General features: G+C 37.5%; 1 protein-coding gene across 5 annotated transcripts in view; it reads right to left on the bottom strand.

Moving 5' to 3' along the window:
* Positions 1–15,432, bottom strand: part of SEPSECS (Sep (O-phosphoserine) tRNA:Sec (selenocysteine) tRNA synthase) — a 50,698-nt gene extending 35,266 nt beyond the window's left edge. For 2 of the 5 annotated variants that reach the window (XM_058430152.1, XM_032135247.2), the window contains exons 1-7: positions 15,239–15,406; positions 13,939–14,093; positions 11,858–12,000; positions 11,049–11,207; positions 10,011–10,164; positions 6,983–7,085; positions 48–177 (exon numbers count right to left, since the gene is read on the bottom strand). In XM_058430152.1, coding sequence (XP_058286135.1) covers positions 48–177; positions 6,983–7,085; positions 10,011–10,164; positions 11,049–11,207; positions 11,858–12,000; positions 13,939–14,093; positions 15,239–15,352 — 958 coding nt within the window. In that variant the 5' untranslated portion in view covers positions 15,353–15,406. Of the gene's footprint in view, positions 1–47; positions 178–6,982; positions 7,086–10,010; positions 10,165–11,048; positions 11,208–11,857; positions 12,001–13,938; positions 14,094–14,491; positions 14,747–14,818; positions 15,205–15,238 lie in introns of those variants that run through there. The other 3 variants (XM_058430154.1, XM_032135250.2, XM_058430153.1) reach the window with 3 other exon arrangements.
* Between the last annotated feature and the right edge of the window lie 7,908 nt (positions 15,433–23,340).

The following is a 23,340-nucleotide window of genomic DNA, read 5'->3' as shown; positions in this document are numbered from 1 at the left end:
TTTTTGTTTGTTAGTTACTTTTTCTGAAAAGCGAATTCTTTATTTACCTGGATACATCTTGCTGATTTCCTGAATGAAGGAATCATTAAAGCCAGCAATTATAGCGCCACCTACTGGAACCATAAAATTTTTGTCCAAGCTCTGAACAAAAGCATCTATTCTACCAACTCGAGCCCCCTAGAATCAATATAATATTACATATTAGTTGCTAGGAAAACAGATAACTGCTATTAACAAACAAATACCACAATAAAAAATTATAACCATTTGAGTTAATTAATATATTAGCCTGATTTAACCATTTTACGATATATACATGCATCAAAACATCAAATTGTACACTGTAAATATATACAATTTTTGTCAACTCTACCTTAGAATAAAAATAAACACCATTAAAACAATGCACAGGAAAAACAATTGAAAATTTTTATTTTTATTTTCTTTGTAATAGTGCCAAGAAAATGTTTACAAGTATTAAACAAAAATTTTTAATGGTGCTCCTTATATGTGGAACTTCAAGCTTACAACCTGCTTTCACACATAAATCATTTAATCTTCATATCAACTCTGTGAGGCAAGCACGGTTTCAGTATCAGCTCAGGTGGGAACTTTAATGAAACAAAGCTTTACACGTTAAAATTTGATAAGAAAGAATGGATTCATCCCATGCCTCTCGTCTGGGCTCCTTTTTTGACAACAAATGTCTACAATGGGTCCTATAACTACTAAGTGGTTTTAAACACCCTCTGTGAGTTCGAGAGTGGCTACCATAACCTAATGGACTATAGCCATCCGAGTTGCCAAACAGTTAATTATACATGTGCCTCTCTTTAATGCTTGGACAATCTACTACCTGTATGACCATTTTAAGCACTCAGATAACAAAAAATAAATGCAAAGATTTACTTTTAACATCACTTAATGGAAATTTTATTTGTATACTCTTGGCAATTCTAGAAGCAATGTTTCTACATAACTCATGCTCCCTAATATTATAAACTTAGATGATTTCATTCCACTGCAAATGAACTTCCAGTGAAAATCTAACATTCTGGTGAAAAATTGAATACTTACCTACTAGAAATGTAAAACTAAGTTCGGTCCTCATCCAACACAGTCTATGACCTTCTGTCTAATGTGCTTCAATTTTCTCCTCTTAAAAATAGAGATACTATCTAAATTACAACTAAGATAGTCTTTTTCTTTATCTGTAGCCACAGATTTTCAATCTGTACTCACAATCTACATTCCTATTAATATTATAACCATATTTGACCTTCATTTTCACACCTCGCTATCTGAGGGAGAATAGAAGGAGCAGATAGCTGGCCTAATCTAAGAGTTGAGATCCAGGCAACAGGTGGAAGCAGCCGAAGCAGGGAAGAGGAGCAGCTGCTCTGGAGGCCATTATACAACTGTTCAAATCTTAACCTTCCTCTTCCTCTTCTTTCTAATTTCCTAATAAACCATGATCACAGAAAATCTCACCATATCACAGGAAAACAGAGAGACGCATATAAGATGAACAGAATAAAAAAAAACTGGAAAACATGCAAAGTAGCAGCATATAAAGATAAGTGGAACAGTCAGAGTTGCCTTTGTATTAACATTTTAGTACTGTCCAAGGCCTCCTGAGAGAAACAGGAATCTAAATTGGAAGCAGAAGTACTAGAGGAATCAGTGCACCAGACTTTGCTAGAACCCTTCCATCACTAAAACACAGAAAGCATTTAAAAGGCAGCACATTCTGTGACAAGAAAACAAACAGGCCAGACCCAATCTCAAAAATGGTACAGACCCCCTTTTTTCAGCTACATCTAAGTCACCAGTATATGCTCTAAAATCCACTCTCGAAATACATCTGAATAAAAGCATTTATTACCACCTTTACAACTACCACTCTGGCCAAAGTCACCAACAAATCTCATATGGGTTGCTACAACAGCCTTCCACTCTTGCCTCCCTGCAGTCTATTTCCCACATAGCATGTCACTCTTTCCTGCTTGAAATCCTTCCATGGCCAATGATCATACCAAAAATAAAATCCCAAACCCTTAACACACCTCAAAGCTCTACAACCACTGTTCACCTTGTTCATTATGGTTCAGCCATACTGGCCTCCTTGCTATTTCTCACATATTCCAAGCACACTCCTGCCTCAGAGTCTTGGCTGTTAGCTTCTGTCTGGAATCTCCCTCTCTAGAGAGCTGCAACACTTCCTCCTTCACGTCATTCAGAGCTTCACCCACGTGTACTTCTTGAAGAGTGCTTCCCAGATCACTCCATCTAATGACATCCAACCTCCCCAAATACCAGAGCATTTATCCAAGACTTGTCATACTCAAGTTTTACTCTCTGCTTTCCCACAAAAAATAGAATGCTCTATGAGGGTTAAAGATTTTGTCAGATTCACTATTTCATCTCCAGTTCCTACCCTGGTGCCTGGTACACAAGCAGGAACCCAGAAAGTATTTGTTGAATGAAGTGACAATTGGGTTTGTGAATAAACAGTAGTAACACCTACTTCTCTCAAATTCTTAATAGGCAAAGTTGCTGCTTCTCACACTTTTGGAGCTTTACAATCCATTCTGACTCAAAATAATTAGCCTTATATGCATATTTTTGTGACTCTACTATATCCCTCTCCATTAATCTATCCTAACATCCATAATTCATGAATCTCTTAATTCATCATTTTAGTAAATATAAACAGAAATATAGGTTATTCAAAACTGACTTCCCCTGGGGGTGCGGTTATGTGCATACAGAATACTCTATATGCTCAGCATTAAGTCATTCTGGGGCCTCATCTTAAAAACAAAAAAGTTAAAAACATAATGTTAAAACAATAAAAATTTAAAAATTTATTTATAGTTCTTTCTTCATTGATTGATTCTTGCAATATTATTTTCTCAAGAAAAGACTTATAGTATTAGTACTTTAGTACTTTGTTATTTAACAGAAAAATGGGACTTTGGAGTCACACTGAACTAGATGGGCTATTTTGTAGCTATAGGACCTTAGGCAAGTCACTTAATCCCACTTTTTTTATTTCTCCATGTGCAGAATGGGAATGAGAAGTACACCTTAAATTGTCAGGATTCAGCTGATAACTTTAAAAGCCTAATAGGGGGCCGGGCACGGTCCGAGGCGGGTGGATCACGGGGTCAGGAGATTGAGACCATCCTGGCTAACACGGTGAAACCCCTTCTCTACTAAAAAATACAAAGAATTAGCCGGGCGTGGTGGCGGGCGCCTGTAGTCCCAGCTACTCAGGAGGCTGAGGCAGGAGAATGGTGGGAACCTGGGAGGCAGAGCTTGCAGTGAGCCGAGATCGCGCCACTGCACTCCAGCCTGGGCGACAGAGCAAGACGCCGCCTCGAAAAAAAAAAAAAAAAAAAAAAAGCCTAGTAGGATGCCTGACACATGGAGAGTGTGTAGTAAATGGTATATATTAACAATAAGGAATATTCAGATGAATTAAAGCTAACTTTAATTTTTTAGAATGTCATGAAACAGCAACCTGCACTCAACAAGACTCAAGTATTCATTTGATTTAAATCAATAGTGCCACAACCTCTTTTCATGAAGGCCAATTTGGGAAAAATAGAATGTTTATATATTTGCTATATTTAATAAGTTCTAATGTTCAATAGCACAGTACAGTGACTATAGTTAACAACAATGTATTGTATATTTCAAAATACCTAGAAGAGAGGATGTGACATGTTCCCAACACAAAAAGACATAATAAATGCCACGTAATGGATAGCCTAAATACTCTGACTTAATCATCCCACAATCTGTACATGTATCAAAATATCACATGCACTCCATAAATATATCCAGATATTAGGTATCAAAGAAATTTTTAAAGAAATGTCAACTTTAGAAGGTAATACATTATTTGCAACAATATCTGCATTTAAAAGTTTATTCATCCATCTTATAGTTTTATTTTTTGGTTAAAATTTTAGTCAAACACCTCCCAAATGCAGAGAGGTAATGACAAAGCAGAGTATTAGGGATGTGCAACTCCAAGGGCACCTTCTTATTGTATTCTGGAGCTTTTTGTTTTGTTTTTTTTTTGGTGGAGTCTCGCTCTGTCGCCCAGGCTGAGTGCAGTGGGGCTATCTCAGCTCACTGCAAGCTCCGCCTCCTGGGTTCATGCCATTCTCCTGCCTCAGCTTCCTGAGTAGCTGGGACTACAAGTACACACCACCACATCCAGATATATATTTTTTTATTTTAGTTTTGTAGAGATGGAGTCTCGCTTTGTTGCCCAGGGAGGTCTCAAACTCCTGGCTTCAAGTGATCCACAAGCTTCAGCCTTCCAAAGTGCTGGAATTACAGAGGTGAGCCACCATACCCACCCTCTCTTAGTTTTAACCTCTTCAAATGCACCACCAAATTTTCTAGTATTTAAAAATATGTTGTATCATTAAAATGATCATTATGAAAACTTTATAGGCATCTGAAGGATACAGAAATATAACACTAAAAAAATTACATGTACACAATGAATATAACTATGTAAAAACAATATGCATATAAAAAGAGAAAAAGTAAATACATGAATTGTTAAGGGTATTTGTTAGGGTAATAGCATTATGAGTGATCTTCTACTCCTTCCTCACTTTCCTAAACTTTTAGTAATGCTGATGGTATTTGACTTTTAAAAGAGAAGCTGCTAAAAATTACACAGAAGAAGAGCAATGGGGAAAGGGAAAGGAAGAATAAAAATCAATCACTGAAATAAAATGTTTTTCAAGATTTCCAGTGTAGAAAATTGTACCCTTCCTCTATGACCATACAAATTAGATACAACCTAGTCTACAATAAGTGAAGAAGTCTTAAAAAGTTAAGGAATAACAAAAAGAAATACCAAGGAAATGGTAAATAGTCTTTCTCTAAAGGTTTTAAGAAATCCCAACACACCATGCCTTAAACCCACTCCACCTCTGGACTTGCTATATAAATTAATCCATTTCCTTATTGGTTTAAGCCAACTTGAGTTGGGTGTCTGTTACTTGCTGCCAATGACATCCTAACTGATACAAAGTTGAGTAAGGAAATTAAGCAAATCAGCGATTACTATTTCATGTAAACCACATTTATGTAAAAGATGATACTAGTATACTAAAAATAATATAAAAGACAAAAAAATGTACTAGATAGTATCTATCGTGCTTCAGAGCATTTACCATATTGGAGTAGGCCACAGCTAATCTGTGAATAACTTATGCCCACATAACACAAATCACACAAGTATGTCAAAACTGAATGTGTATATTAACATCACTATGCACACAAACTATGTAGTCCATATCATACATGCATAAATACAATACTTCATTTATTCACTGACTGTTCAGTAACCAGTTATTAACTGTCCATTATGTACCAGATATTGTCCTAAGTATTGAGGGCACAGCAGTGAACAAAACAAAGTTCTACCCCAACAGAACCTTAATTCTAATTACTGTCAATAACAAACATTATATCAAATGGTGATAAGTGTTCTGGAGAAAAATAGCAAGGAGCCACCAATTTTAAGAAACATCATTACTTTATATGTCACTATGTTAAAAAAAAAAAACATTACCTATTAACATTGTAAGATACCACTGATTATAAGACATCACAATTTCAGATGTCAAAATGTAGAACACTGCATCTTAAAATCAATGAACATGGTAAAAAAGCAAAAAGAAGGACAGAAAATGCTAGCAACGCCTGGGCGCAGTGGCTCACACCTGCAATCCCAGCACTTTGGGGGGCCGAGGTGGGAGGCTGGCTTGAGCCTAGGAGTTTGAGACCAGTCTGGGCCGCATGACAAAAGCCCATTTCTAGAAAAAATACAAAAAGTTGGCTGGGTGTGGTGGCACACACCTGTGGTCCCAGCTACCCGGGAAGCTGAGGTAGGAGGATCACTTGAGCATGGGAGGTTGAGGCTGCAGTGAACTGTGGTTGCACCACCACACTCCAACCTGGACAACAGAAAGAGACCCTATCTCAAAAAAATAAAAAAGTAGAAAACGCTAGCGAGGAAGGGGGAAGTATTAGATAGGGTTTGACATGTATGTCAAAGCTGAGTATATATATTAACATCATTATGCACACAAACTATATAGCCTGTATCATACATGTATAAATAAACACAATATTTCATTTATTCATTCACTTTGTTCAGTAACCAGTTATTGATTGTCAATAATAACAATCATTGATTGTCATTCCTTTCTGAGGAAGTCTCACTGACCTAAAGAAAGCTACGTAACTCTCTAGAAGAGCAATCCAGTGAGTGGGATGAGCAAGGGCAAAGGCCTGGAAGTGCAGGCACATGACAAAATGGAAAAAAAAGTAAGGCAGCAAGGATGGTTGGAGCACAGCAAGCAAAAGGAAAGCAGTGGAAAATGAAATCAGCAAATCAGCAAAGGCCTGAATACACAAAGCCTTGTAGGCCATAGTTCTTATTATAAGTGACATGTGAAACAAAGACATATTTTCAAAATTAGAACATAAAACAAATGACCAGGATCTAGCTGATGCTTAAAAAAAAATACAAAAACAGCTATATACTAGCATGTTTATAAATGAAGTCACTTCTAGTCTAAGATAATAAGGTACAATAATTCCTTATAGACCAAATCATATATTTTTTAAATGGTATAATCCAGTATATTAGAAAAATGAAAATCCTGGTAATGAAACAGTCTCAGAAAGTTAAAAGTTAAACTGCTAAAGTAGTTCTATGTTGATTTCAGCCTACCAAAGCTATCAGTCCAATTATCACCATAGTACCAAAGAATAATGACTTTTATTGAGAGATTATCAGATGTAAGTTCCTAACACAACCTGAAACAGAGAGTCATAAATAACTGTTTTTATGATATCAGATTGTAAGGAAAAAGTAATAATCCTATAATATGGTAAAATGAATTTTTCCTTGACATTTTTTCATCTTAAACTCTCTTACCTGCTGAATGAGATGCATACACTTTGAAGACTGCACTCCATAAGCATTATTGACTATATGTGGAATGTCATAATTAGCACAAATCACAGCCAGTTCTTCTAATCTATAAACATAAATATTCAATAGAAAGACATACTCACACTGTGCTTTATAAATGATAGTGCAGAAACTTTTTAAAAAATTTAATAGTTATCCTTATGTACACCAAGGGAAAAAAACGACAAACACTGAAATTTCTATTGCAGTATCTTGACATGTAATTCAGCAGCTTAGAAATACATAGCAAGCTCTTTCGAATAAACCTAAAAAGGCTTTTAAATTAATGTTATCAATATATTAAAAAAACAAAAATTTATGTAGATGGCAAATCATTTTAAAATTAAAAATTCCCTAAACAGAAAGCCAGAAGATTATTGATAATGACCCTTCACAAGATGGTATGCTCTTTTTTTCCACTTTTGGTTGCTTACCATAGTGAAGCTAGTATCTGCAAAATAATTAGCATATCTGGAATCTTAAGAAATCTCACATTAAACATCTCATAAAATAAAAAATGCATTCTCAAATAGACTTTAATGTATTAAAAAATACAGAACATTAAAATGTGTCATTACCAAAATAACTAACATTTTCCAACAACTTGGATACTGAGGAATCTTCTAAATAGCTACTGGTTTTAAATCCACCCTTATCTACTCTTACTTTTTCATTTTACACCTCTCATATTAATCTAATTTGAGAGTCTAACTTTATGCAAAGTAAGGTAATAAATTTCAGTGACAGCATAATAAATAGATGTTCTTTCACAAAGCCAAATACTTCTTGTGACTGAGCTCATCTTTAATAGAAATGTCTTCATGCTATGAGACTAAAACTAAATCCTATGTTTTCGTAAAATTATTAAAAGTTTTCTTTCTAAAGTATGAAGAATTTGAAAGCATTTTTATGCAAGTAAAGTCCTTTTTGACAGGATATACTTCAAATATATAGTTTGAATTACCGATGTACGCATAATACATGCCTTATTTCTAGTAGATGTCATTAATACATTTTTAACTGTAAGTAGGAATACCATTATGTTCATCTGTTACAAGTTTTTTTTTTGTCCAGTTTGCCTCAGACCAAAAACAAGTTATCAACTTGCTTGCTTGAAGTCTTATGAATTAAAAACTCATTTTATCATTCATTTTCACAAACCCTACAAATGGATATAGAAATCCTTTTTGTTACTTCAAACTAATCAGATGATGTTTTTAACAAAATAGACCTTCCAGGATACACCAAAGTATTTTCTTCGTAAAATAAAAGGCACTTTCATATGTGCGTGTTCTAATGAAAATATTCCTTAATAAAGAACTTCTTTGAAAATAAGGCTCCATAACATTAAGCTCTATTTTTAAAAGAAAAAAAAATAACTTGTGAGTAGTTTTAAATAATCTGAATTACCTTAATCTGTTAATGGTTAGGGTGTGTTAAAAAAAAAAGTATTAAATGAAAGGAGAAGCAGAAAAAATATTTTTCATATGTATCAAATTGTTTTCTAACTTAGAAGCCAGTTTAAGGTGTTTATCAGTTAGAAGAAATAATACCCTTCTTTTTTGCAATATCTCCCTTAATTGAATTTCCTCCACAATAGTTTTTGTCTGATTAACTAATAAAAACAAAATGTATACTGTACCCAAAAAATTAAGACTATAAAGGAATGAAGCTGATGTAAAAAAAAACATGTGGTTTTAAAATTTAATAAAGTCAGAAATTCAAACATTACTGTGCATCACCCTTTTCCTAAACTTCACTCTTATTCGGAAATATTCATTACATAACGGTGACAAATGAGAATTTTTCTGACTGATAAAAAACTTCATTAAATTTTTTCTAAACGAGATAATACAGGTAAAACACAACACTGTGCCACGCATACTGCAAACATTCAAAAGACGTTAGTCAAAATGAAACAAAAGCAAAGTATCCACAAGGATAAGTAATCCAACTAATACAAATATCCATATGCTGTTTTTCAAAATGTGATTTCTATCACATTAAAAATTTTATAGCTATCAAAACCATCAATAGAGAACAATGCTTATTTAATATTTCAATACAAATTTGAAATCTGGTAAGTAATGAATAAACCACAAAGCATATGAAAAGTAATCTTAGAGTTCACAGGCTCATGAATGTAGCAAGGTAAATTTTTAAGAGCACAGTTAAAAAACTGTCTCTTACAATCTGCCTATAAGACAACAAAAGCCAACATGGCATTCATTACTGCCAAACAATGTAATTCCATGCATTAAAACCAAAGTATAACTTGATGCTACAAGAAAAGCCCGAAGTCAATATAGTTCTTACAAATTATTACCACTTCCATTCAAAATGTTAAAATGAAACAACAAAAAAAATTGTAGTCAAAAACAGAAATCTGTATTACTAGACCTGAGCCTATTACATTTTCAGAATAAAAATGTGTGGCTATCCTTTAGAAGAGTAAACCTTTACTTTTTCTTTCCTTTTTGCTTTTATTTCTTAAATATTTGTATTATTCTCAAAACGCAGACAATGACAACCACTATGCACACCTAAGGTATAATCTGAGTTAATCTTCCAATTACAGAAATTTGAAAGTAAACAATCCTAATTTTTTTTTAATTTATTAATACTGATAGCAATGAAAAGAATTAAACCCAACATTTAGCTTAGAAAAGAAACTTCTATTAAATAATAACAAAAAACATGCTAAGAGATCAGAAACAGGACAAAGAGCAAGAAAACAGAGACGGTCTGCATCGACTCAGGTGATAAAGGGAGCTCCCCACCCTGTACTAGTTGTTTTTCCTTGTTATATTTCAAATGGTTGGTTTCCCAAGCCATTAACGCTATTTCCCCACAAGGTCAATCTATTCTCTTAGAAAAGACCATTCACCTATTTATTATGAAGTGTTATTTAAGCATATTTGAGAATTAGTATATCATATTTTATTTAAAAGACTGATAAACAGCTAAAGGACAATATTCACAAATCATTTACCTATCAGGCACCCTTGGAGCAAAACAGGATGTAGTAGAATGAATACACAGAATGTAATCAGGCCCAAGTTCCTGGACTTTAGCCTCCACTGCTTTCAGGTCTGTACGCAGCTCGTCACCTTCCAAAACATTTTCTATCACCACAGGCTCAAAACCTAACCAAACCAACCAGAAAACAAAATGTTAGTGTGAACTAAAATAAGGGAAGATCCTGAAACTCTAGGAAGCATGCTATTCTACACAAGAACTCTTAATATTTATTTTGGTAGATTAACCTTCCTCTGGTAATAAACACACGGCTCAGTACTGGCATTAGTCAAAGGCATGTCAAAATAATGTGAGAGACTACTACACAATTTTAGGACCATAAGTCTGTTTAACACTGGGATATGACAAGAATGAATTCTGGAAAGCAAGGAAAACAAATGTTAAATAGATATCTATAGAAGTAATAACATAGACACTGATGACAAAACGGATCACTTTAATCCAGTTCAATTTCAATCCACAGAAAAGTAAGTCTACTTATTCTCTGGTGATATTTCTGTTTTATTTTAAAGTTCACTTTATTTCAGAGATGGACATAAATAATAATACAATTCACTCAGTGAAACAAATCACAATCATCCACTCAATGTTTTATCTCTAAAGAAAAACATAATAAATTTCAGCAGCCTAAGGATCACTGATCTATCTCATAGCCTACAAAAGCCTCCTATGAAAACAAAATGTATACTGTAAATTTTGCATAAAAATTGTTTTCACATTTTCAATTAAAACAGTACACTTAACTAGTATATAAGCAAAGGTCCCACAACAAATAATAATTATGGAACCATAGATATTTAGGTATCCATAAACTTAAAAGTTGCATAAAGTAATACAAACATTAAATTTTGTTACATATATTTTACCACAATTTTTTCTTTTAAAAAAGCAATAGAGAAGAGAGTTTATTTTTCATTTATCTATCTTTATATAAGAAATCTGAATTTCCTAATTATGATGTTTAAAACATTATATATGACACTTCTCTTACCTGCAGTGATCATGGATTTAAAGCAGGACTTCTGGTCTATTCGTGGCCATATAATATACTTTGCCTTTGGTCTTTTGTGTCGTAATGTTAAGAAACACAGAGTTAGACTCATACCAGTTGCCATAGGAACTACAAAGCAGTTGGCTACTGTATGGACACCTACAAATGAGAAGCAAAACAGAAATCTGTTATCCCGCTAAGCACCCAGCAGCCTTCTTGAGGAAATAATGTATTTCATCTATAAAATAGTAAGAGTCGTAGCCCTAGTGCTTCTGTTTCTGTACTCACTCTTGGGAAGCTCAATGCCAAATTCAACTTCTGGGCTTATGGCTCTGATTTTCTATCTTATTCTAAAGACTTTTTATTTTAAAAAAAAAGTCTTTTCGGCCGGGCACAGTGGCTCATGCCTGTAATCCCAGCACTTTGGGAGGCCGAGGCGGGCGGATCGCAAGGTCAGGAGATCGAGACCATCCTGGCTAACACGGTGAGATCCTGTCTCTACTAAAAATACAAAAAATAAATTAACCGGGCATGGCGGCGGGTGCCTGTAGTCCCAGCTGCTCAGGAGGCTGAGGCAGGAGAATGGCGTGAACCCAGGAGATGCAGCTTGCAGTGAGCCAAGATCGTGCCACTGCATTCCAGCCTGGGCGACAGAGCGAGACTCCGTCTCAGGAAAAAAAAAAAAAAAAGAAGTCTTTTCAAAAGCCACTCATACTCTTTTTGGAAAGGGGCAATAATAAATGAAATGAGTCAATGGTGTGTGTGTGTGTCCAGTCAGCCAAAAGCATTATGATTAAGATGGTACATACCAGCCAGCTTTATAATGTCCAGGACCAAAGAATTAGTAATTTTGTTCAAAAGGCTAGAGCCTGCAGCTTTTGGTTGCACAGCAGAAATATCACCCGATCGTCCAATGCCATGAATGAACCTAAGCAAAAAAATGGGCCAAAAACTGGACAAATACATTCAGCATTCCGAGTAATACAATGTACAAATATGCAAATATAATAACCAAAAAAACACCAGGAGCAATTTTTGGCTGTTACAGATATATGTCACAAACTATTAATGATGTGGAACTCTCCTACTTAAATTGAAACAACTTCATCAATTATGCTGTCATAGCTAGTTTCCAAAGACGGCCACCATCAATTCTTTTTCTCCCTATGCCCACATGCTACTCCCACACCAAGAGATGAAGTCTACTTCCTCTCCACTTGAATCTGGGCTGAACTTAGCGACTTGCTTGGCCAGGAAGAATCTAGCAGAAGTGACTGTGTGAAATTTTCATGCTAGGCATACCTTCAGATGACTAAACTCTCAGCTAGTATCTGACTGCAACTACATGACAGACCCAAAGCAATACTTACCCCGCTGAGCCCAGTTAATCCAAAAAGCTATGAGAGGTAATAATAAATGTTTTAAGCCACTTAATTTTAGGGTGGTTTGTTCTGTAGCAATAGAAAACTAGAATATATGAAACATTAAATTATCTTTTTTTTTTTTTTTTTTTGAGATGGAGTCTCGCTCTGTCGCCCAGGCTGGAGTGCAGTGGCGTGATCTCGGCTCACTGAAAGCTCCACCTCTCAGATTCCCGCCATTCTCCTACCTCAGCCTCCCGAGTAGGTGGGACTACAGGCGCTCGCCACCACGCCGGGCTAATTTTTTTATATTTTTAGTAGAGACGGGGTTTCACCATGTTAGCCAGGATGGTGTGGATCTCCTAACCTCGTGATCCGCCCGCCTTGGCCTCCCAAATTGCTGGGATACAGACGTGAGCCACCGTGCCCAGCCAAATTATCTTTTTTCTTTACTTTTCCCCTAATCACACACTGGGCTAAGTTCCAGTGATGGTTCAAATATTGCCTTAATTTTAAAAGAACTATATGCTCCTAGAAAATCAGTGTGCAAATCTCATTTTAAATTAGACGATATTATACATTGTTTAAAGATACCTCTCAATACTCTTTAAAATAAAAAACCCTTTTGTAATTTGAGTAATTTCTAATTGACAGTCAAATGTATCAGAAATTCGGTATGGGGGATTATCGAAGAATACTAGTGTTGTACTTCCTCACCACTGAAATCTCATGTACAAAACGTTTCTTACATATATTATCAACCGTGTTACCAGCAAACTGTTAACTGAAATTTTCATCCAAGTTAGGCATTATCATCAGTTTTGACTGCAGTGGTTTTTTACTGAAATACAAATTCTAGTATGCCCAGGAAATTTTCATTATAATGTAAAAGCATGGAAGACAGGGGTTTCATTTAAAAGAGTTTACACTTCACAGAAAGTTTAGCGGACAGGGCAAGGAGTGATCATATTAACTACCAATTAAATCGTTATCAAAATTGATGAAAACCTTTCTGCAATAATGCAAAAGAAAAAGCTCACTTAATAATCTAATACACCTTTCCCTGTAACTATTGCAACAGAGAGGTATTTATAAAATGGGATTCAGTTTAAACACAGTTTAAAACAATTTAAAGTTGATAACTATAAATCATTCTAAAAAAAAAAAACACTACCAATGTTAGAAAAGAAATATGGAAAACTATAAACAACCTTAATGGATTTTGACCTCTTACAACCAGATATGTTTATTAGGGTAACCGTTCCTAAGAAAATGTATAGCCTGTGTTAGTCACCCAGAACCTGACACGGTAACTCCACATATTTTTACTCTATTGTCTTTGAAAATCACCTGCTGAGATAAAATTGTTTCAATCTCCCTGTTGCATTTGGTTTACATATCCATTAGAGCAGGAAAGAAGTGGTTTACAAACAGACATTTGATAATCTAATAAGATGAATACTGCTGCCATTATTTTGAACCAAAAATAAATAAACGATATATCTCCCTTACTACTTAAAAAAAGATACCTGTAATGACGACGAGCAACCAATGCGGATGCCACTCTCCCTTCCCTTTCTCCCACACCACAATTGCCTAAGAAATTGTTGCTGTCCATGATTGCAAGTTCATGTAAAAAGAGTTCAAGTGTACTTTCATCCCAGCCATTCTCTGGACACTTCCCCTTAAAAAAAAACAAACAAACATGATTATATTTAATAAAACTATCGTTCTCTGGAACACTACAGGAATACATTTTTTCTTTTTAATGTGTATTTTGCCACGCTCCTTGTTTTCTAAAATTCAGGCATAAATTCACCACTATATAGAGAACGCAAGGAGGCAAAACATTTGTACATTTGATTACAATTATTTACAGATTTCGAGAAGTGATGATAAATGCATCCAATGAGGTTTACTCAGATATTTAAATTTCCGTAAGTGAAACTAACTGAAAACCAATACACCACATCCCCAGTGAAGATGCTTCAAACCAGGGCGTTACGACTGGGGCGGTGGGACGTGGAGAAGGGCGGTAGTTGTCAAACTTCAAAGAAATATTGGCCAGGCGCGGTAGCTCACGCCTGTAATCTGAGCACTTTGGAAGGCCAAGAATGGCCGATCACTTGAAGTCAGGAGTTTGAGACCATCCTGGCCAACATGGTGAAACCCCGTTTCTACTAAAAATAAAAACATTAGCCGGGTGTGGTGGCGGGTGCCTGTAGTCCCCCCTACTCGGGAGGCTGAGGCAGGATAATGGGATGAACCCGGGAAGCGGAGGTTGCAGTGTGCGGAGATCGCGACACTGCACTCCAGCCTGGGCGAAAGGGCGAGACTCTGTCTCAAAAAAACAAACACACCAAAACTTTTAATGAAATTAAAATACAGTAACGCTGGCAGGAGGGAGACCTGTGAAGTTCCGCGGAAAGCACGTGGTTCGAGTTAGCATACGGTGGTCTACAAACACCATTATGTGCTCTGAGTCGTTGAGGGTGGTGAAAGATGGAGGTGCGAACTTTGCCCTTGCCGCGAATAAAAAAGTACATTGGGACTTTCCCTCACTTCCGCATTCTGAAGTTAGAAACAGCGGGACTCAGAACCCCGACTCCAACACCCCCTCATAAGAACACCCTTTGGCTTTCACTGGCTTTGGCAAGGCTGAGAAGGCACAGACCGCAGTCGGTCAGCTAGGGCAAGCCAAGCTGAGACAGACTTGGGACTAGTCTCAAGCAGCAAAGAGCTGCCGGTGAGGCAGCACCAGCGGGGACGCCCGGCGGGGCCAGAGCCCCGGGGTCGCGGCAGCTGGGGAGGGGACCGACAGCTCGGTACCTTCTCCAGAAGCAGCCGTATGAGGTGCTCATGCGAGCGGCGGGCCTCATAGCCCTGCCGCACGTAAGCCGGCGACACCAGCCGCTCGCCCGCCGCGAAGCTCTCGCGGTTCATGACAGCGGTGGCAACAGTGGCGAATAAGCGGGAGCACTAGCTCCACACGCCAGACACAAGACGGAACCAGAATGCAACTCGCCGCCTGGACGGTACGGCAGCGCCTTGGGACAAAAAAAAAAAAAAAAAAAAAAAAAAAAAAAAAAAAACTTCTCGTTCCTGCACATGCGCAGACCTTCTCAGATGGCGCTCCAGGAGGAAGTTGGCGTATTTGAGCATGCGCGAGGGAGTCTGCGCTTTTCGCTGACTTCAGGCAAAGGAGGGACTGAAATTAGCCCAGCCCCGCTGCGGCTGATTGGTCTAGTTAAACCCAGGTGTTCCTGATACGAACTTCAGGAAAGGATTTTGCACTTGTGCAGACCGGGCGAGCAGAATAAGAACCAGGTACGTGGGTTTTTCCAAGTTCTGTGTTTCAGTCCTGTTGGATGGTTGAGATCTGTGCAGGGTCTGTGCTTCTGCCTTATTCAAACTGTTTGTCAGATGCCAGAACCTTCGATCTTTACTTTGATACATTTCCACACTTATTACTGCCTCGCAACTCCATAGGAAATAGCAGTGCCCCACTCCTTTTCCTCTTTACACTACTGTTTAGCCATAGCACTTACCACTCACCACGTGACATGCCAGACGTTTGTTTATACACACACACATCCATGAATGTAAACTCTCTAACCTAACGGCAGGGCCTCGGTTTTTGCTGCGGTGCCCCCCTCCCCCGGGCACCTAAAATAGTGCCCAGAATAAAGTAGGGCCTAAAAAAAAAGTTGATATTGAATTAATGAATTAGTTTGACCATTCTGAAACTATCCCCAAGAACATTTTGTAAAATTGATTAAGGGGGGGAAAAAATCCAACTAGGCTTACAGCTGCTGTTATTAAGCCAGCCTGCCGTATGGCCGCCTTTCTTGTAGCTGGTTGCTACTTACTACCCCAGGAGAATGTGGCCTTTGTCACAAGACTCTTCATTCTTTTTCTGCTCTATAGATAAAATCTAAGACATTATGAGAAGATAAGCTTTCTATTTGCATTGCTTCTTTAGATCCCTCATACCAACAAAACTAAGGATGCCAGCTTGTCTGGAAGGCCCAATAAAAAGCTGATTCATGGAGGAATGCAATTGTCACATCCTAATGATTTCATCTCCCTTACCCTAACGAATCCATAACCCCAAATTTTCCAGCCCCTCACCCTCCACAAATCCCCTTAAAAACCTTTGCCTAGAACCCCTTGATGAAATGGATTGAAGCTTGAGAACTCTTCCTGTTTCCTGGCTTGTAACTTGTGATTATTAAAACTCTTTGTCTGCTGCAAGCCTGCTGTCGGAATATTGGTCTGTTCCTGCACAGCGGGCATAGGAACCTGGCAGTCCTGTAACAATTCAACAACTTAGAGGTTCACTGCTGGAGATCCCTGCCTTCAGTTTCCTTACAATCTTCATCTTATGTGAGCCTACAGTAATTCCTGACATTGCTTTCACCTGGTGGTATGCCCGCTTGCACTGATTCACACCCACTAGCAAGAGCCGATTGTTAAATGTTCAGTGATTTTGTGAGCTAGTTTTTAAATACAGACACTCAAAAATTATATTAAAAGCAAAAGTAAAAATACTCAAAATTCATCACCTCCTAATTATTTTACATTTTACTATTATCTACGCTCTTCAGGTTATTTACATGCATTTTATCTATATGGTGGAAATTCAATATAATGTTATACTACTGCACATCTTCCAACTCCCCTTTTGATGATGTCACGTTGGCCATGGTGGGAGCATTTACACCATGGAAATCAGTAAACACCACAAATCAGGCCCTTACCCTCCAACCCACTCCCCTAGAAGTCAGTTGTTCAACATGTACCAGCTCATCACTGTTTCTACTGCATGTTCCCATGGCATCCAGCTATTAATATATATCAGTCTATTTATGGTATTTGTTGAATTACATTTCAATTGTTAATTTTCTATCTCAACTAGACTGTGAGCTCCTGGTTGACAAGGGCTATATTGATATCTGTGTTCAAAGCACAGCACTAAATACGTAATAGCTGTTTGATAAATATTTGTTGAATGACATAGAGCATTTAACTACTTTAAACAGAAAGGTAAACCACAAAACAACAAGAACTTAGCTTACTTTCTAAATGACTATTTTTCAAACTTTTGGAAAGTTGAGTTCTTATTCTCAAAATGCAACTATTTTTGCAACTTCTTCTTTGGAAAAGCCTTCAAAGCTGCTTTGTCAATCACATGCAAAATGTGCAAAAATCCCAAAATTAATGTCATTACTGAATGGACATGCCAGGTTTTTAAGCCAGCTTGTTCTCTCACCTTCTTCACCATCTTACTTCAGAGAAATGTTTGTTTCCAAAAATTAGTCATTGTCAAGATATGCATTCATTAAAGGTATTCAAAAGATACCAGCTTTGGAAGCAATTTCAAGAGAAGTATTCTAAAATTACTTTCATCCATTCACTCACCCAACAAGTATTTATCCATATCCCCATTTTACAGATGAGGAAAGCAAAGCTCAAGAAGTTTGAGTAATGTATTTAAGGTTATACAACGAGTGACACTAGCAGAATTTAAACCTGTGTGTTCTGGACCTATTTTAAATGATGCTATCTATTAAAAATAGTATGTAATTATTATTTTAAAGTAGTAGTTTGTAACTACTATTTTAAAATAGTATGTAATTACTATTTTTAATAATATTATGTAATTACTATTTTTCATAGGGCAACGTCAGAATAACCTCATGGTCTTTACAAGATGAAGCATCATTTAAAATAGGTCCGGAACACACAGGTTTAAATTCTGCTAGTGTCACTAGTTGTATAACCTTAAATACATTACTCAAACTTCCTGAGCTTTGCTTTCCTTATCTGTAAAATGGAGATATGGAAGAGGCAGTTATGATGATTAAATGAGAGGTAATTGCTCAATGACATCTTCCCCTAGATAGACTGACTATACAAATGGACAATGGCCAGATCATATGTGATAACAGAACTCCCACCCACAACCTCTCTAGCAACCAGCCTTCCAAACCACCCCCGTTGCAGCAATCAGCCAAGAATGGTTAAGACTTGGGCAATGACTGCCAGCTTCCCTCTTTCATTACTCGCTTCTAACTTAAGACCAACCAGAGAAAGCTAAATATCCTCCTTAAACAAATTATGTAAGATGCCTTGTTTCTAGTTAGCCATCCTCTAGCTTCTCCTTGCCAACACCTCCAATCGGCACACCTGAATTCTTCCCTGTACCTGAATCTTTCACTATAAAGCTTTCCTACTCCCCTGCCTGCCTTTGAGACTCTTGACAAATGCAAATGATGGTGACTGACTCCCTTCTCTAGCAAGTTCTGAATTTCCAGTTTTCCCGGAGACTTCACTGAGACATGGTCTGTGCTGTCCATGGCGGTGGACCTCAGCCTTTGGCCACTTGTGGTGCCCACAGGGGCTCCTTGTGCCTTGTTGCTTATGGCTTGTCAAGTCCATGCCAACATGGTAAGTCAGTGCTGTCTTGGAACTCCTCCTTGTTTGCCTTGAGTTCCTGAGCTATTCACTTGAAGTTTGGTACTCAGATTTTGTTACTGGTTCCTATTTGCATCCTTAGTGGAATCAGGCAATTCCTTTTCATCCTTTGTGCTGTCCTTTGTACTTCTATTTTGTATTGTGCTGTCTAAAAGTGTTGTTTTCCATAAGAAGGAGAATCATAGGGTAGAACATGGCCATGGGCCCTACAACCCTGTTGTTTAAGCCAGTTTCACAGACCGATGAGTTTGCAGTTCTCACCAGACTACATCCATTTGGACAAATTTTGTTGTGGGTCACCAATAAAACTAGATGAAGTTCTCCCTTCATCTTGATTTTTTGTTCTGAGGGCTTGCTTTTGATCCAAAGAAAGAGGTCATTCTGATATTCTGCCTGCCAGGGGGCACAGATTGTTCGGTCTGTGTTCAAAAGGGGCAAAAATCAGGCTGGGAGCTGAGACAGCATAAGCACAAGCATAACTTTCAACACAGTAGCCAGCGTTCATGGGGTGCTCTAAGTCTAAATCCTCTCCACCAGGAAAAACTTCTGCTTCTTATACATACTCTCATTACAATCCTAATGCTTGTGCCTATCTCTCTAAGTGGCATAACTTCAGCAATGAGGAGTTGGGCCTTCAGTGGCCGCTCTGGGAAACACTTGACAAAATTTTTTATTGGATGGGCAAGAAAAGAAAGGGAATTAAGATTTCTTGGGTCTGATGGGCAAGTTTTTGAGTGGTACACAGAGGCCTCCAAAGGAAATTCTGATTCAAGAATTATTCCACTAAAAGATGCTTTGGCTAAAGCTAACAAGCAATTTGACATCTTAAGCAACAACAAACTAGACTCATTTCCTAGTAAATCTTCCCCTTTGGGTTGGCTCCCTATATCCAGATGTCCCTCTTATCCCTTAGCCTTCTGATATCTCTCTTTCTTCACTTCCATCAACCCCCCCCTTCTCTTCCTCTTGTCCAGGACTCCTGCATTTTCCCAGCAACTCTCCTAAAACTCTAAAATGTCAATTGCTTCTAAAGATCCCTCTCCCCTCAAAAGCCAGGTATGCAGGCAACTGCAGAATTTAAACTTTGCACCAAGATGAATTAAGAGCAATAATCAAGCATTTTTCTACTTCCAAATAAGACCAGCAACTATTTATAGAAGAATTTAGGATTCATTTGAATGCATATGATTCAGGGTTACCTAACCTAAATATATCAATGTATACATATATTGGCCAGATCCTCAGGTGTTAAATCTTGGATTTAAAGAAAAGCTGATTGGACTGACATGAGAAGGGATCTACAAAGATCGCTTTTTCCCCAATAAACTTGAGTCTGAAAAAAAAAAAAAAAAAAAAAGCCCTGAAAAGTAGAACACAGCCTCCTGAAAGCAACATCCCAAATGTTTTCTATAAATATCTGTTGTACCGTAATTCAATAATGCAAACACAGACAAGATGAAACTATAGGAGATTTTCAGGATAGACTATAATATACCTCCTGACGATATTCAGGAGTTAACAACGGTGCCAGTGTAACAGCAGCCCTTTCATCTTATTTTGTCAATGGAGTTAAAACCGAAACTAGAAGGCTAATTCAAAAGTAGAAATTAGAATGGAAAATAGCTCTTTACCTGAACTAAACACCTGTCAGAACATTTTGAAAGGGCTTTAGAATAAAAATGACACAAGGCCCAAAATAAACTATGGTCTTACAGATCAAACAGCTAGGTGGCCCTCTTCCCACCAGCCATTTTGACAAGGACACTTACAGATATTGTAAACCAGGAAAAAAGATTGTCCTATCTTATAAAAGAAAAACCAAGACAAAAAAAAAAAAATCCCTCAATTCCAATCAATGAGAGTGCTCTCAGAAGAAGAAAAATGCTCCCAATATCCTGCCTTGCCCTTATCTCTCAAGTGAATTAACTATATAGATGATGGTATTGTCTGAATGTGGTCCCCAGAATCTATATGTTAGAAACTTAATCCCCAAGGCAAATGTGTTGGGGGATGGGGACTAATGGGAGATATTTAGGTCATGAGGGTTCTACCTCAGGGATGAATTAATGCAACTATAAAAATAACTTGCAGGAGTTAAGTTCATTCTTTCTGCTCTTCTGCCATGTGAGGACACAACATTTGCCCCCACTTGCCCTTCCACCTTCTGCCATGTGAGTTCCATAGCAAGAAGGCCCCCAACAGACACCAGATACCAGCGCCTTGATCTTAGACGTTCCAGCCTCCAGAACCATGAGAAATACATTTGTGTTCTTTATAAATTACCCAGTGTTCTGTCATAGCAGCATAAATGAATGAAGACAGATGGTCAATCTCATCAATTCCTGGTAGGTACATCTGCTGCTCTTTCTGCATTAGACTTCACCACCTTTGCTGAGCCTCCTCCTCAGAGTAAGCATACACACAAGTGGTAGGTCTCTCAAATAACCCACAGGTTTTTTCAATCTCCCAGCCCTTAATTGTAACCCCTTGAGTGAAAACATCCCTTCCTGGTCTGTGAAACTACCCCTGCAAATTTAATAGCCTCCTCTTTGCAAATGGAATCGTAATATTAAATGTGCAAGAGAGGAATTGTTTCTTAAAGTTCCAGAAGACTCATCTATTCATAATCAAGTTGTGCCTACTGTGGATATACCTTTGCCTCCTCCATTATGTTTGATGGATACCCCCACATGAAGGTCTTCACACTGTACCTGACATTTTGTGGCCTTAAAAGTCCACAGACATAGAAAAAAATAACTGGAGTAGAAACTGAAGAGAAGATAGGTTGTACCAAACTGTTACCTAATCATCCCCAATATCCCTTGAAGACAGAGCAAAGGAAGATTTTAAAGCTACCTTTGAAGGCCTTATATCTAATAGTCTTTTCATACCCTGCACTAGCGTTTGTAACACTCTAGTCTTGCCAGTAAAGAAACCAAATGTGTGAGAATATCAATTTTGCAAGACCTCAGGATAATCAACAGATTTTTGTTCCTTGCTTCCCAGTAGTACCTAACTCAGATACCATCTTGGCATCAATTCTACCTGAAGCCACTTGCTTCACTGTAGTGTGCTTTTGCTCTGCCTTTTTATTTATTTATTTATTTATTTATTTATTTATTTATTTTGGATGTGCCTCTAGACCATTTCTAGGACAGTCAATACCTTTTAGCTTTCACCTGGAGAAGATAACAATATACCTGGACAATCATGGGTTTTGTTGAAGCCCCCTCCTGTTTTTCCCAGTTCCTCAAACAGTTCTTAAAAGATCTGAATTTCTCTTGTGATTCAGTTCTGATATCATATGTAGATGATCTATTTTATTCAGAGAACAAGAAAACTTGTAAAAGTGTTCCATTTACTTGCTCTCAGCCTTAACAGAAAAGGAACAAAGTTTCAACAGAAACATTTCAACTTTTCCAAAGTACAATCCATTAGTTAGGATATGGTATGTCTAAGGAGGGAAGAACATTCTCTCATTAGGCAAAAGATTATCCAAACTTATTTTAGACCTCTCACTAAATGACAGTTGACAGAACTTCTAGGTTTAACTAGATATTGCATACAAATTTTCTGAGATTGTGATATCCTTTTATGAATTGACTCAGATCTCAGGAAGAGACTTTTTCTTCTGGGAACCCAAACTTGGAATAGGCTTTCTGCAATCTGAAGAAAGTTCTTCAACAGCTTCTTTCACTGGTCATCTATAACTACAAAAATCCCTTTGGTCTATTTATGTGTAAACTATATGGATAAGCCCTTGGGGTTTTAATTCAACTTGATGGGAACCATCAAAACTCATGACTTACTATATATAGCCTTACCTTTGATCTGGTTGCAAAGGCTTTCCTGTCTTATCTATGTCGAAAGCTGCAATTAAGAAAAAAACAAAAATTACTTATCCATACTTAGGCTGAAATAGTTCTAGATTCCCCACTTGATCTCATGGTCCCTCATATAGTACTGACATTACCACTGACTGAAAACACACAACACTTTTCAGCCAGCTGATTAACTTCTTAGGATATTGCTACTCTCTTCCTCTCACATTACCATTCACTACTGCAGCACCCTGAATCCTGCCACTCTTCTGCCCCTAACCAGAAAGGGAGCCTCACAATAGTCTCACCTTAGCTAGGAAACTTTCTGTATTCATATTTATCAGAGACTCCCACTGAGAACCTGACCTAATACTATTTGTTAATGGGTCATACCTCAAAACTGAAACTGGCTGAGGTGGGAGGATTGCTTGAACCCAGAAGTTCAAGACCAGCCTGAGCAACATAGCGAAATCTTGTCTCTACAAAAAAAAAAAAAATTCGCCATGTAAGGTGGTGCATGTCTATAGTTTCAACTACTCACAAAGCTGAGGCAGGAGGATCTCTTGAATCTAGGAGGTCAAGGCTGCAGTGAGCCGTGATTATGCCACTGCACTCCAGCCTGAGTGACAGGGC

Source organism: Hylobates moloch, unplaced genomic scaffold (assembly GCF_009828535.3).
Source record: "Hylobates moloch isolate HMO894 unplaced genomic scaffold, HMol_V3 SCAFFOLD_17, whole genome shotgun sequence".
Classification (NCBI taxonomy): Eukaryota; Metazoa; Chordata; class Mammalia; order Primates; family Hylobatidae; genus Hylobates; species Hylobates moloch.
This window is presented reverse-complemented; position numbering and strand designations above follow the sequence as displayed.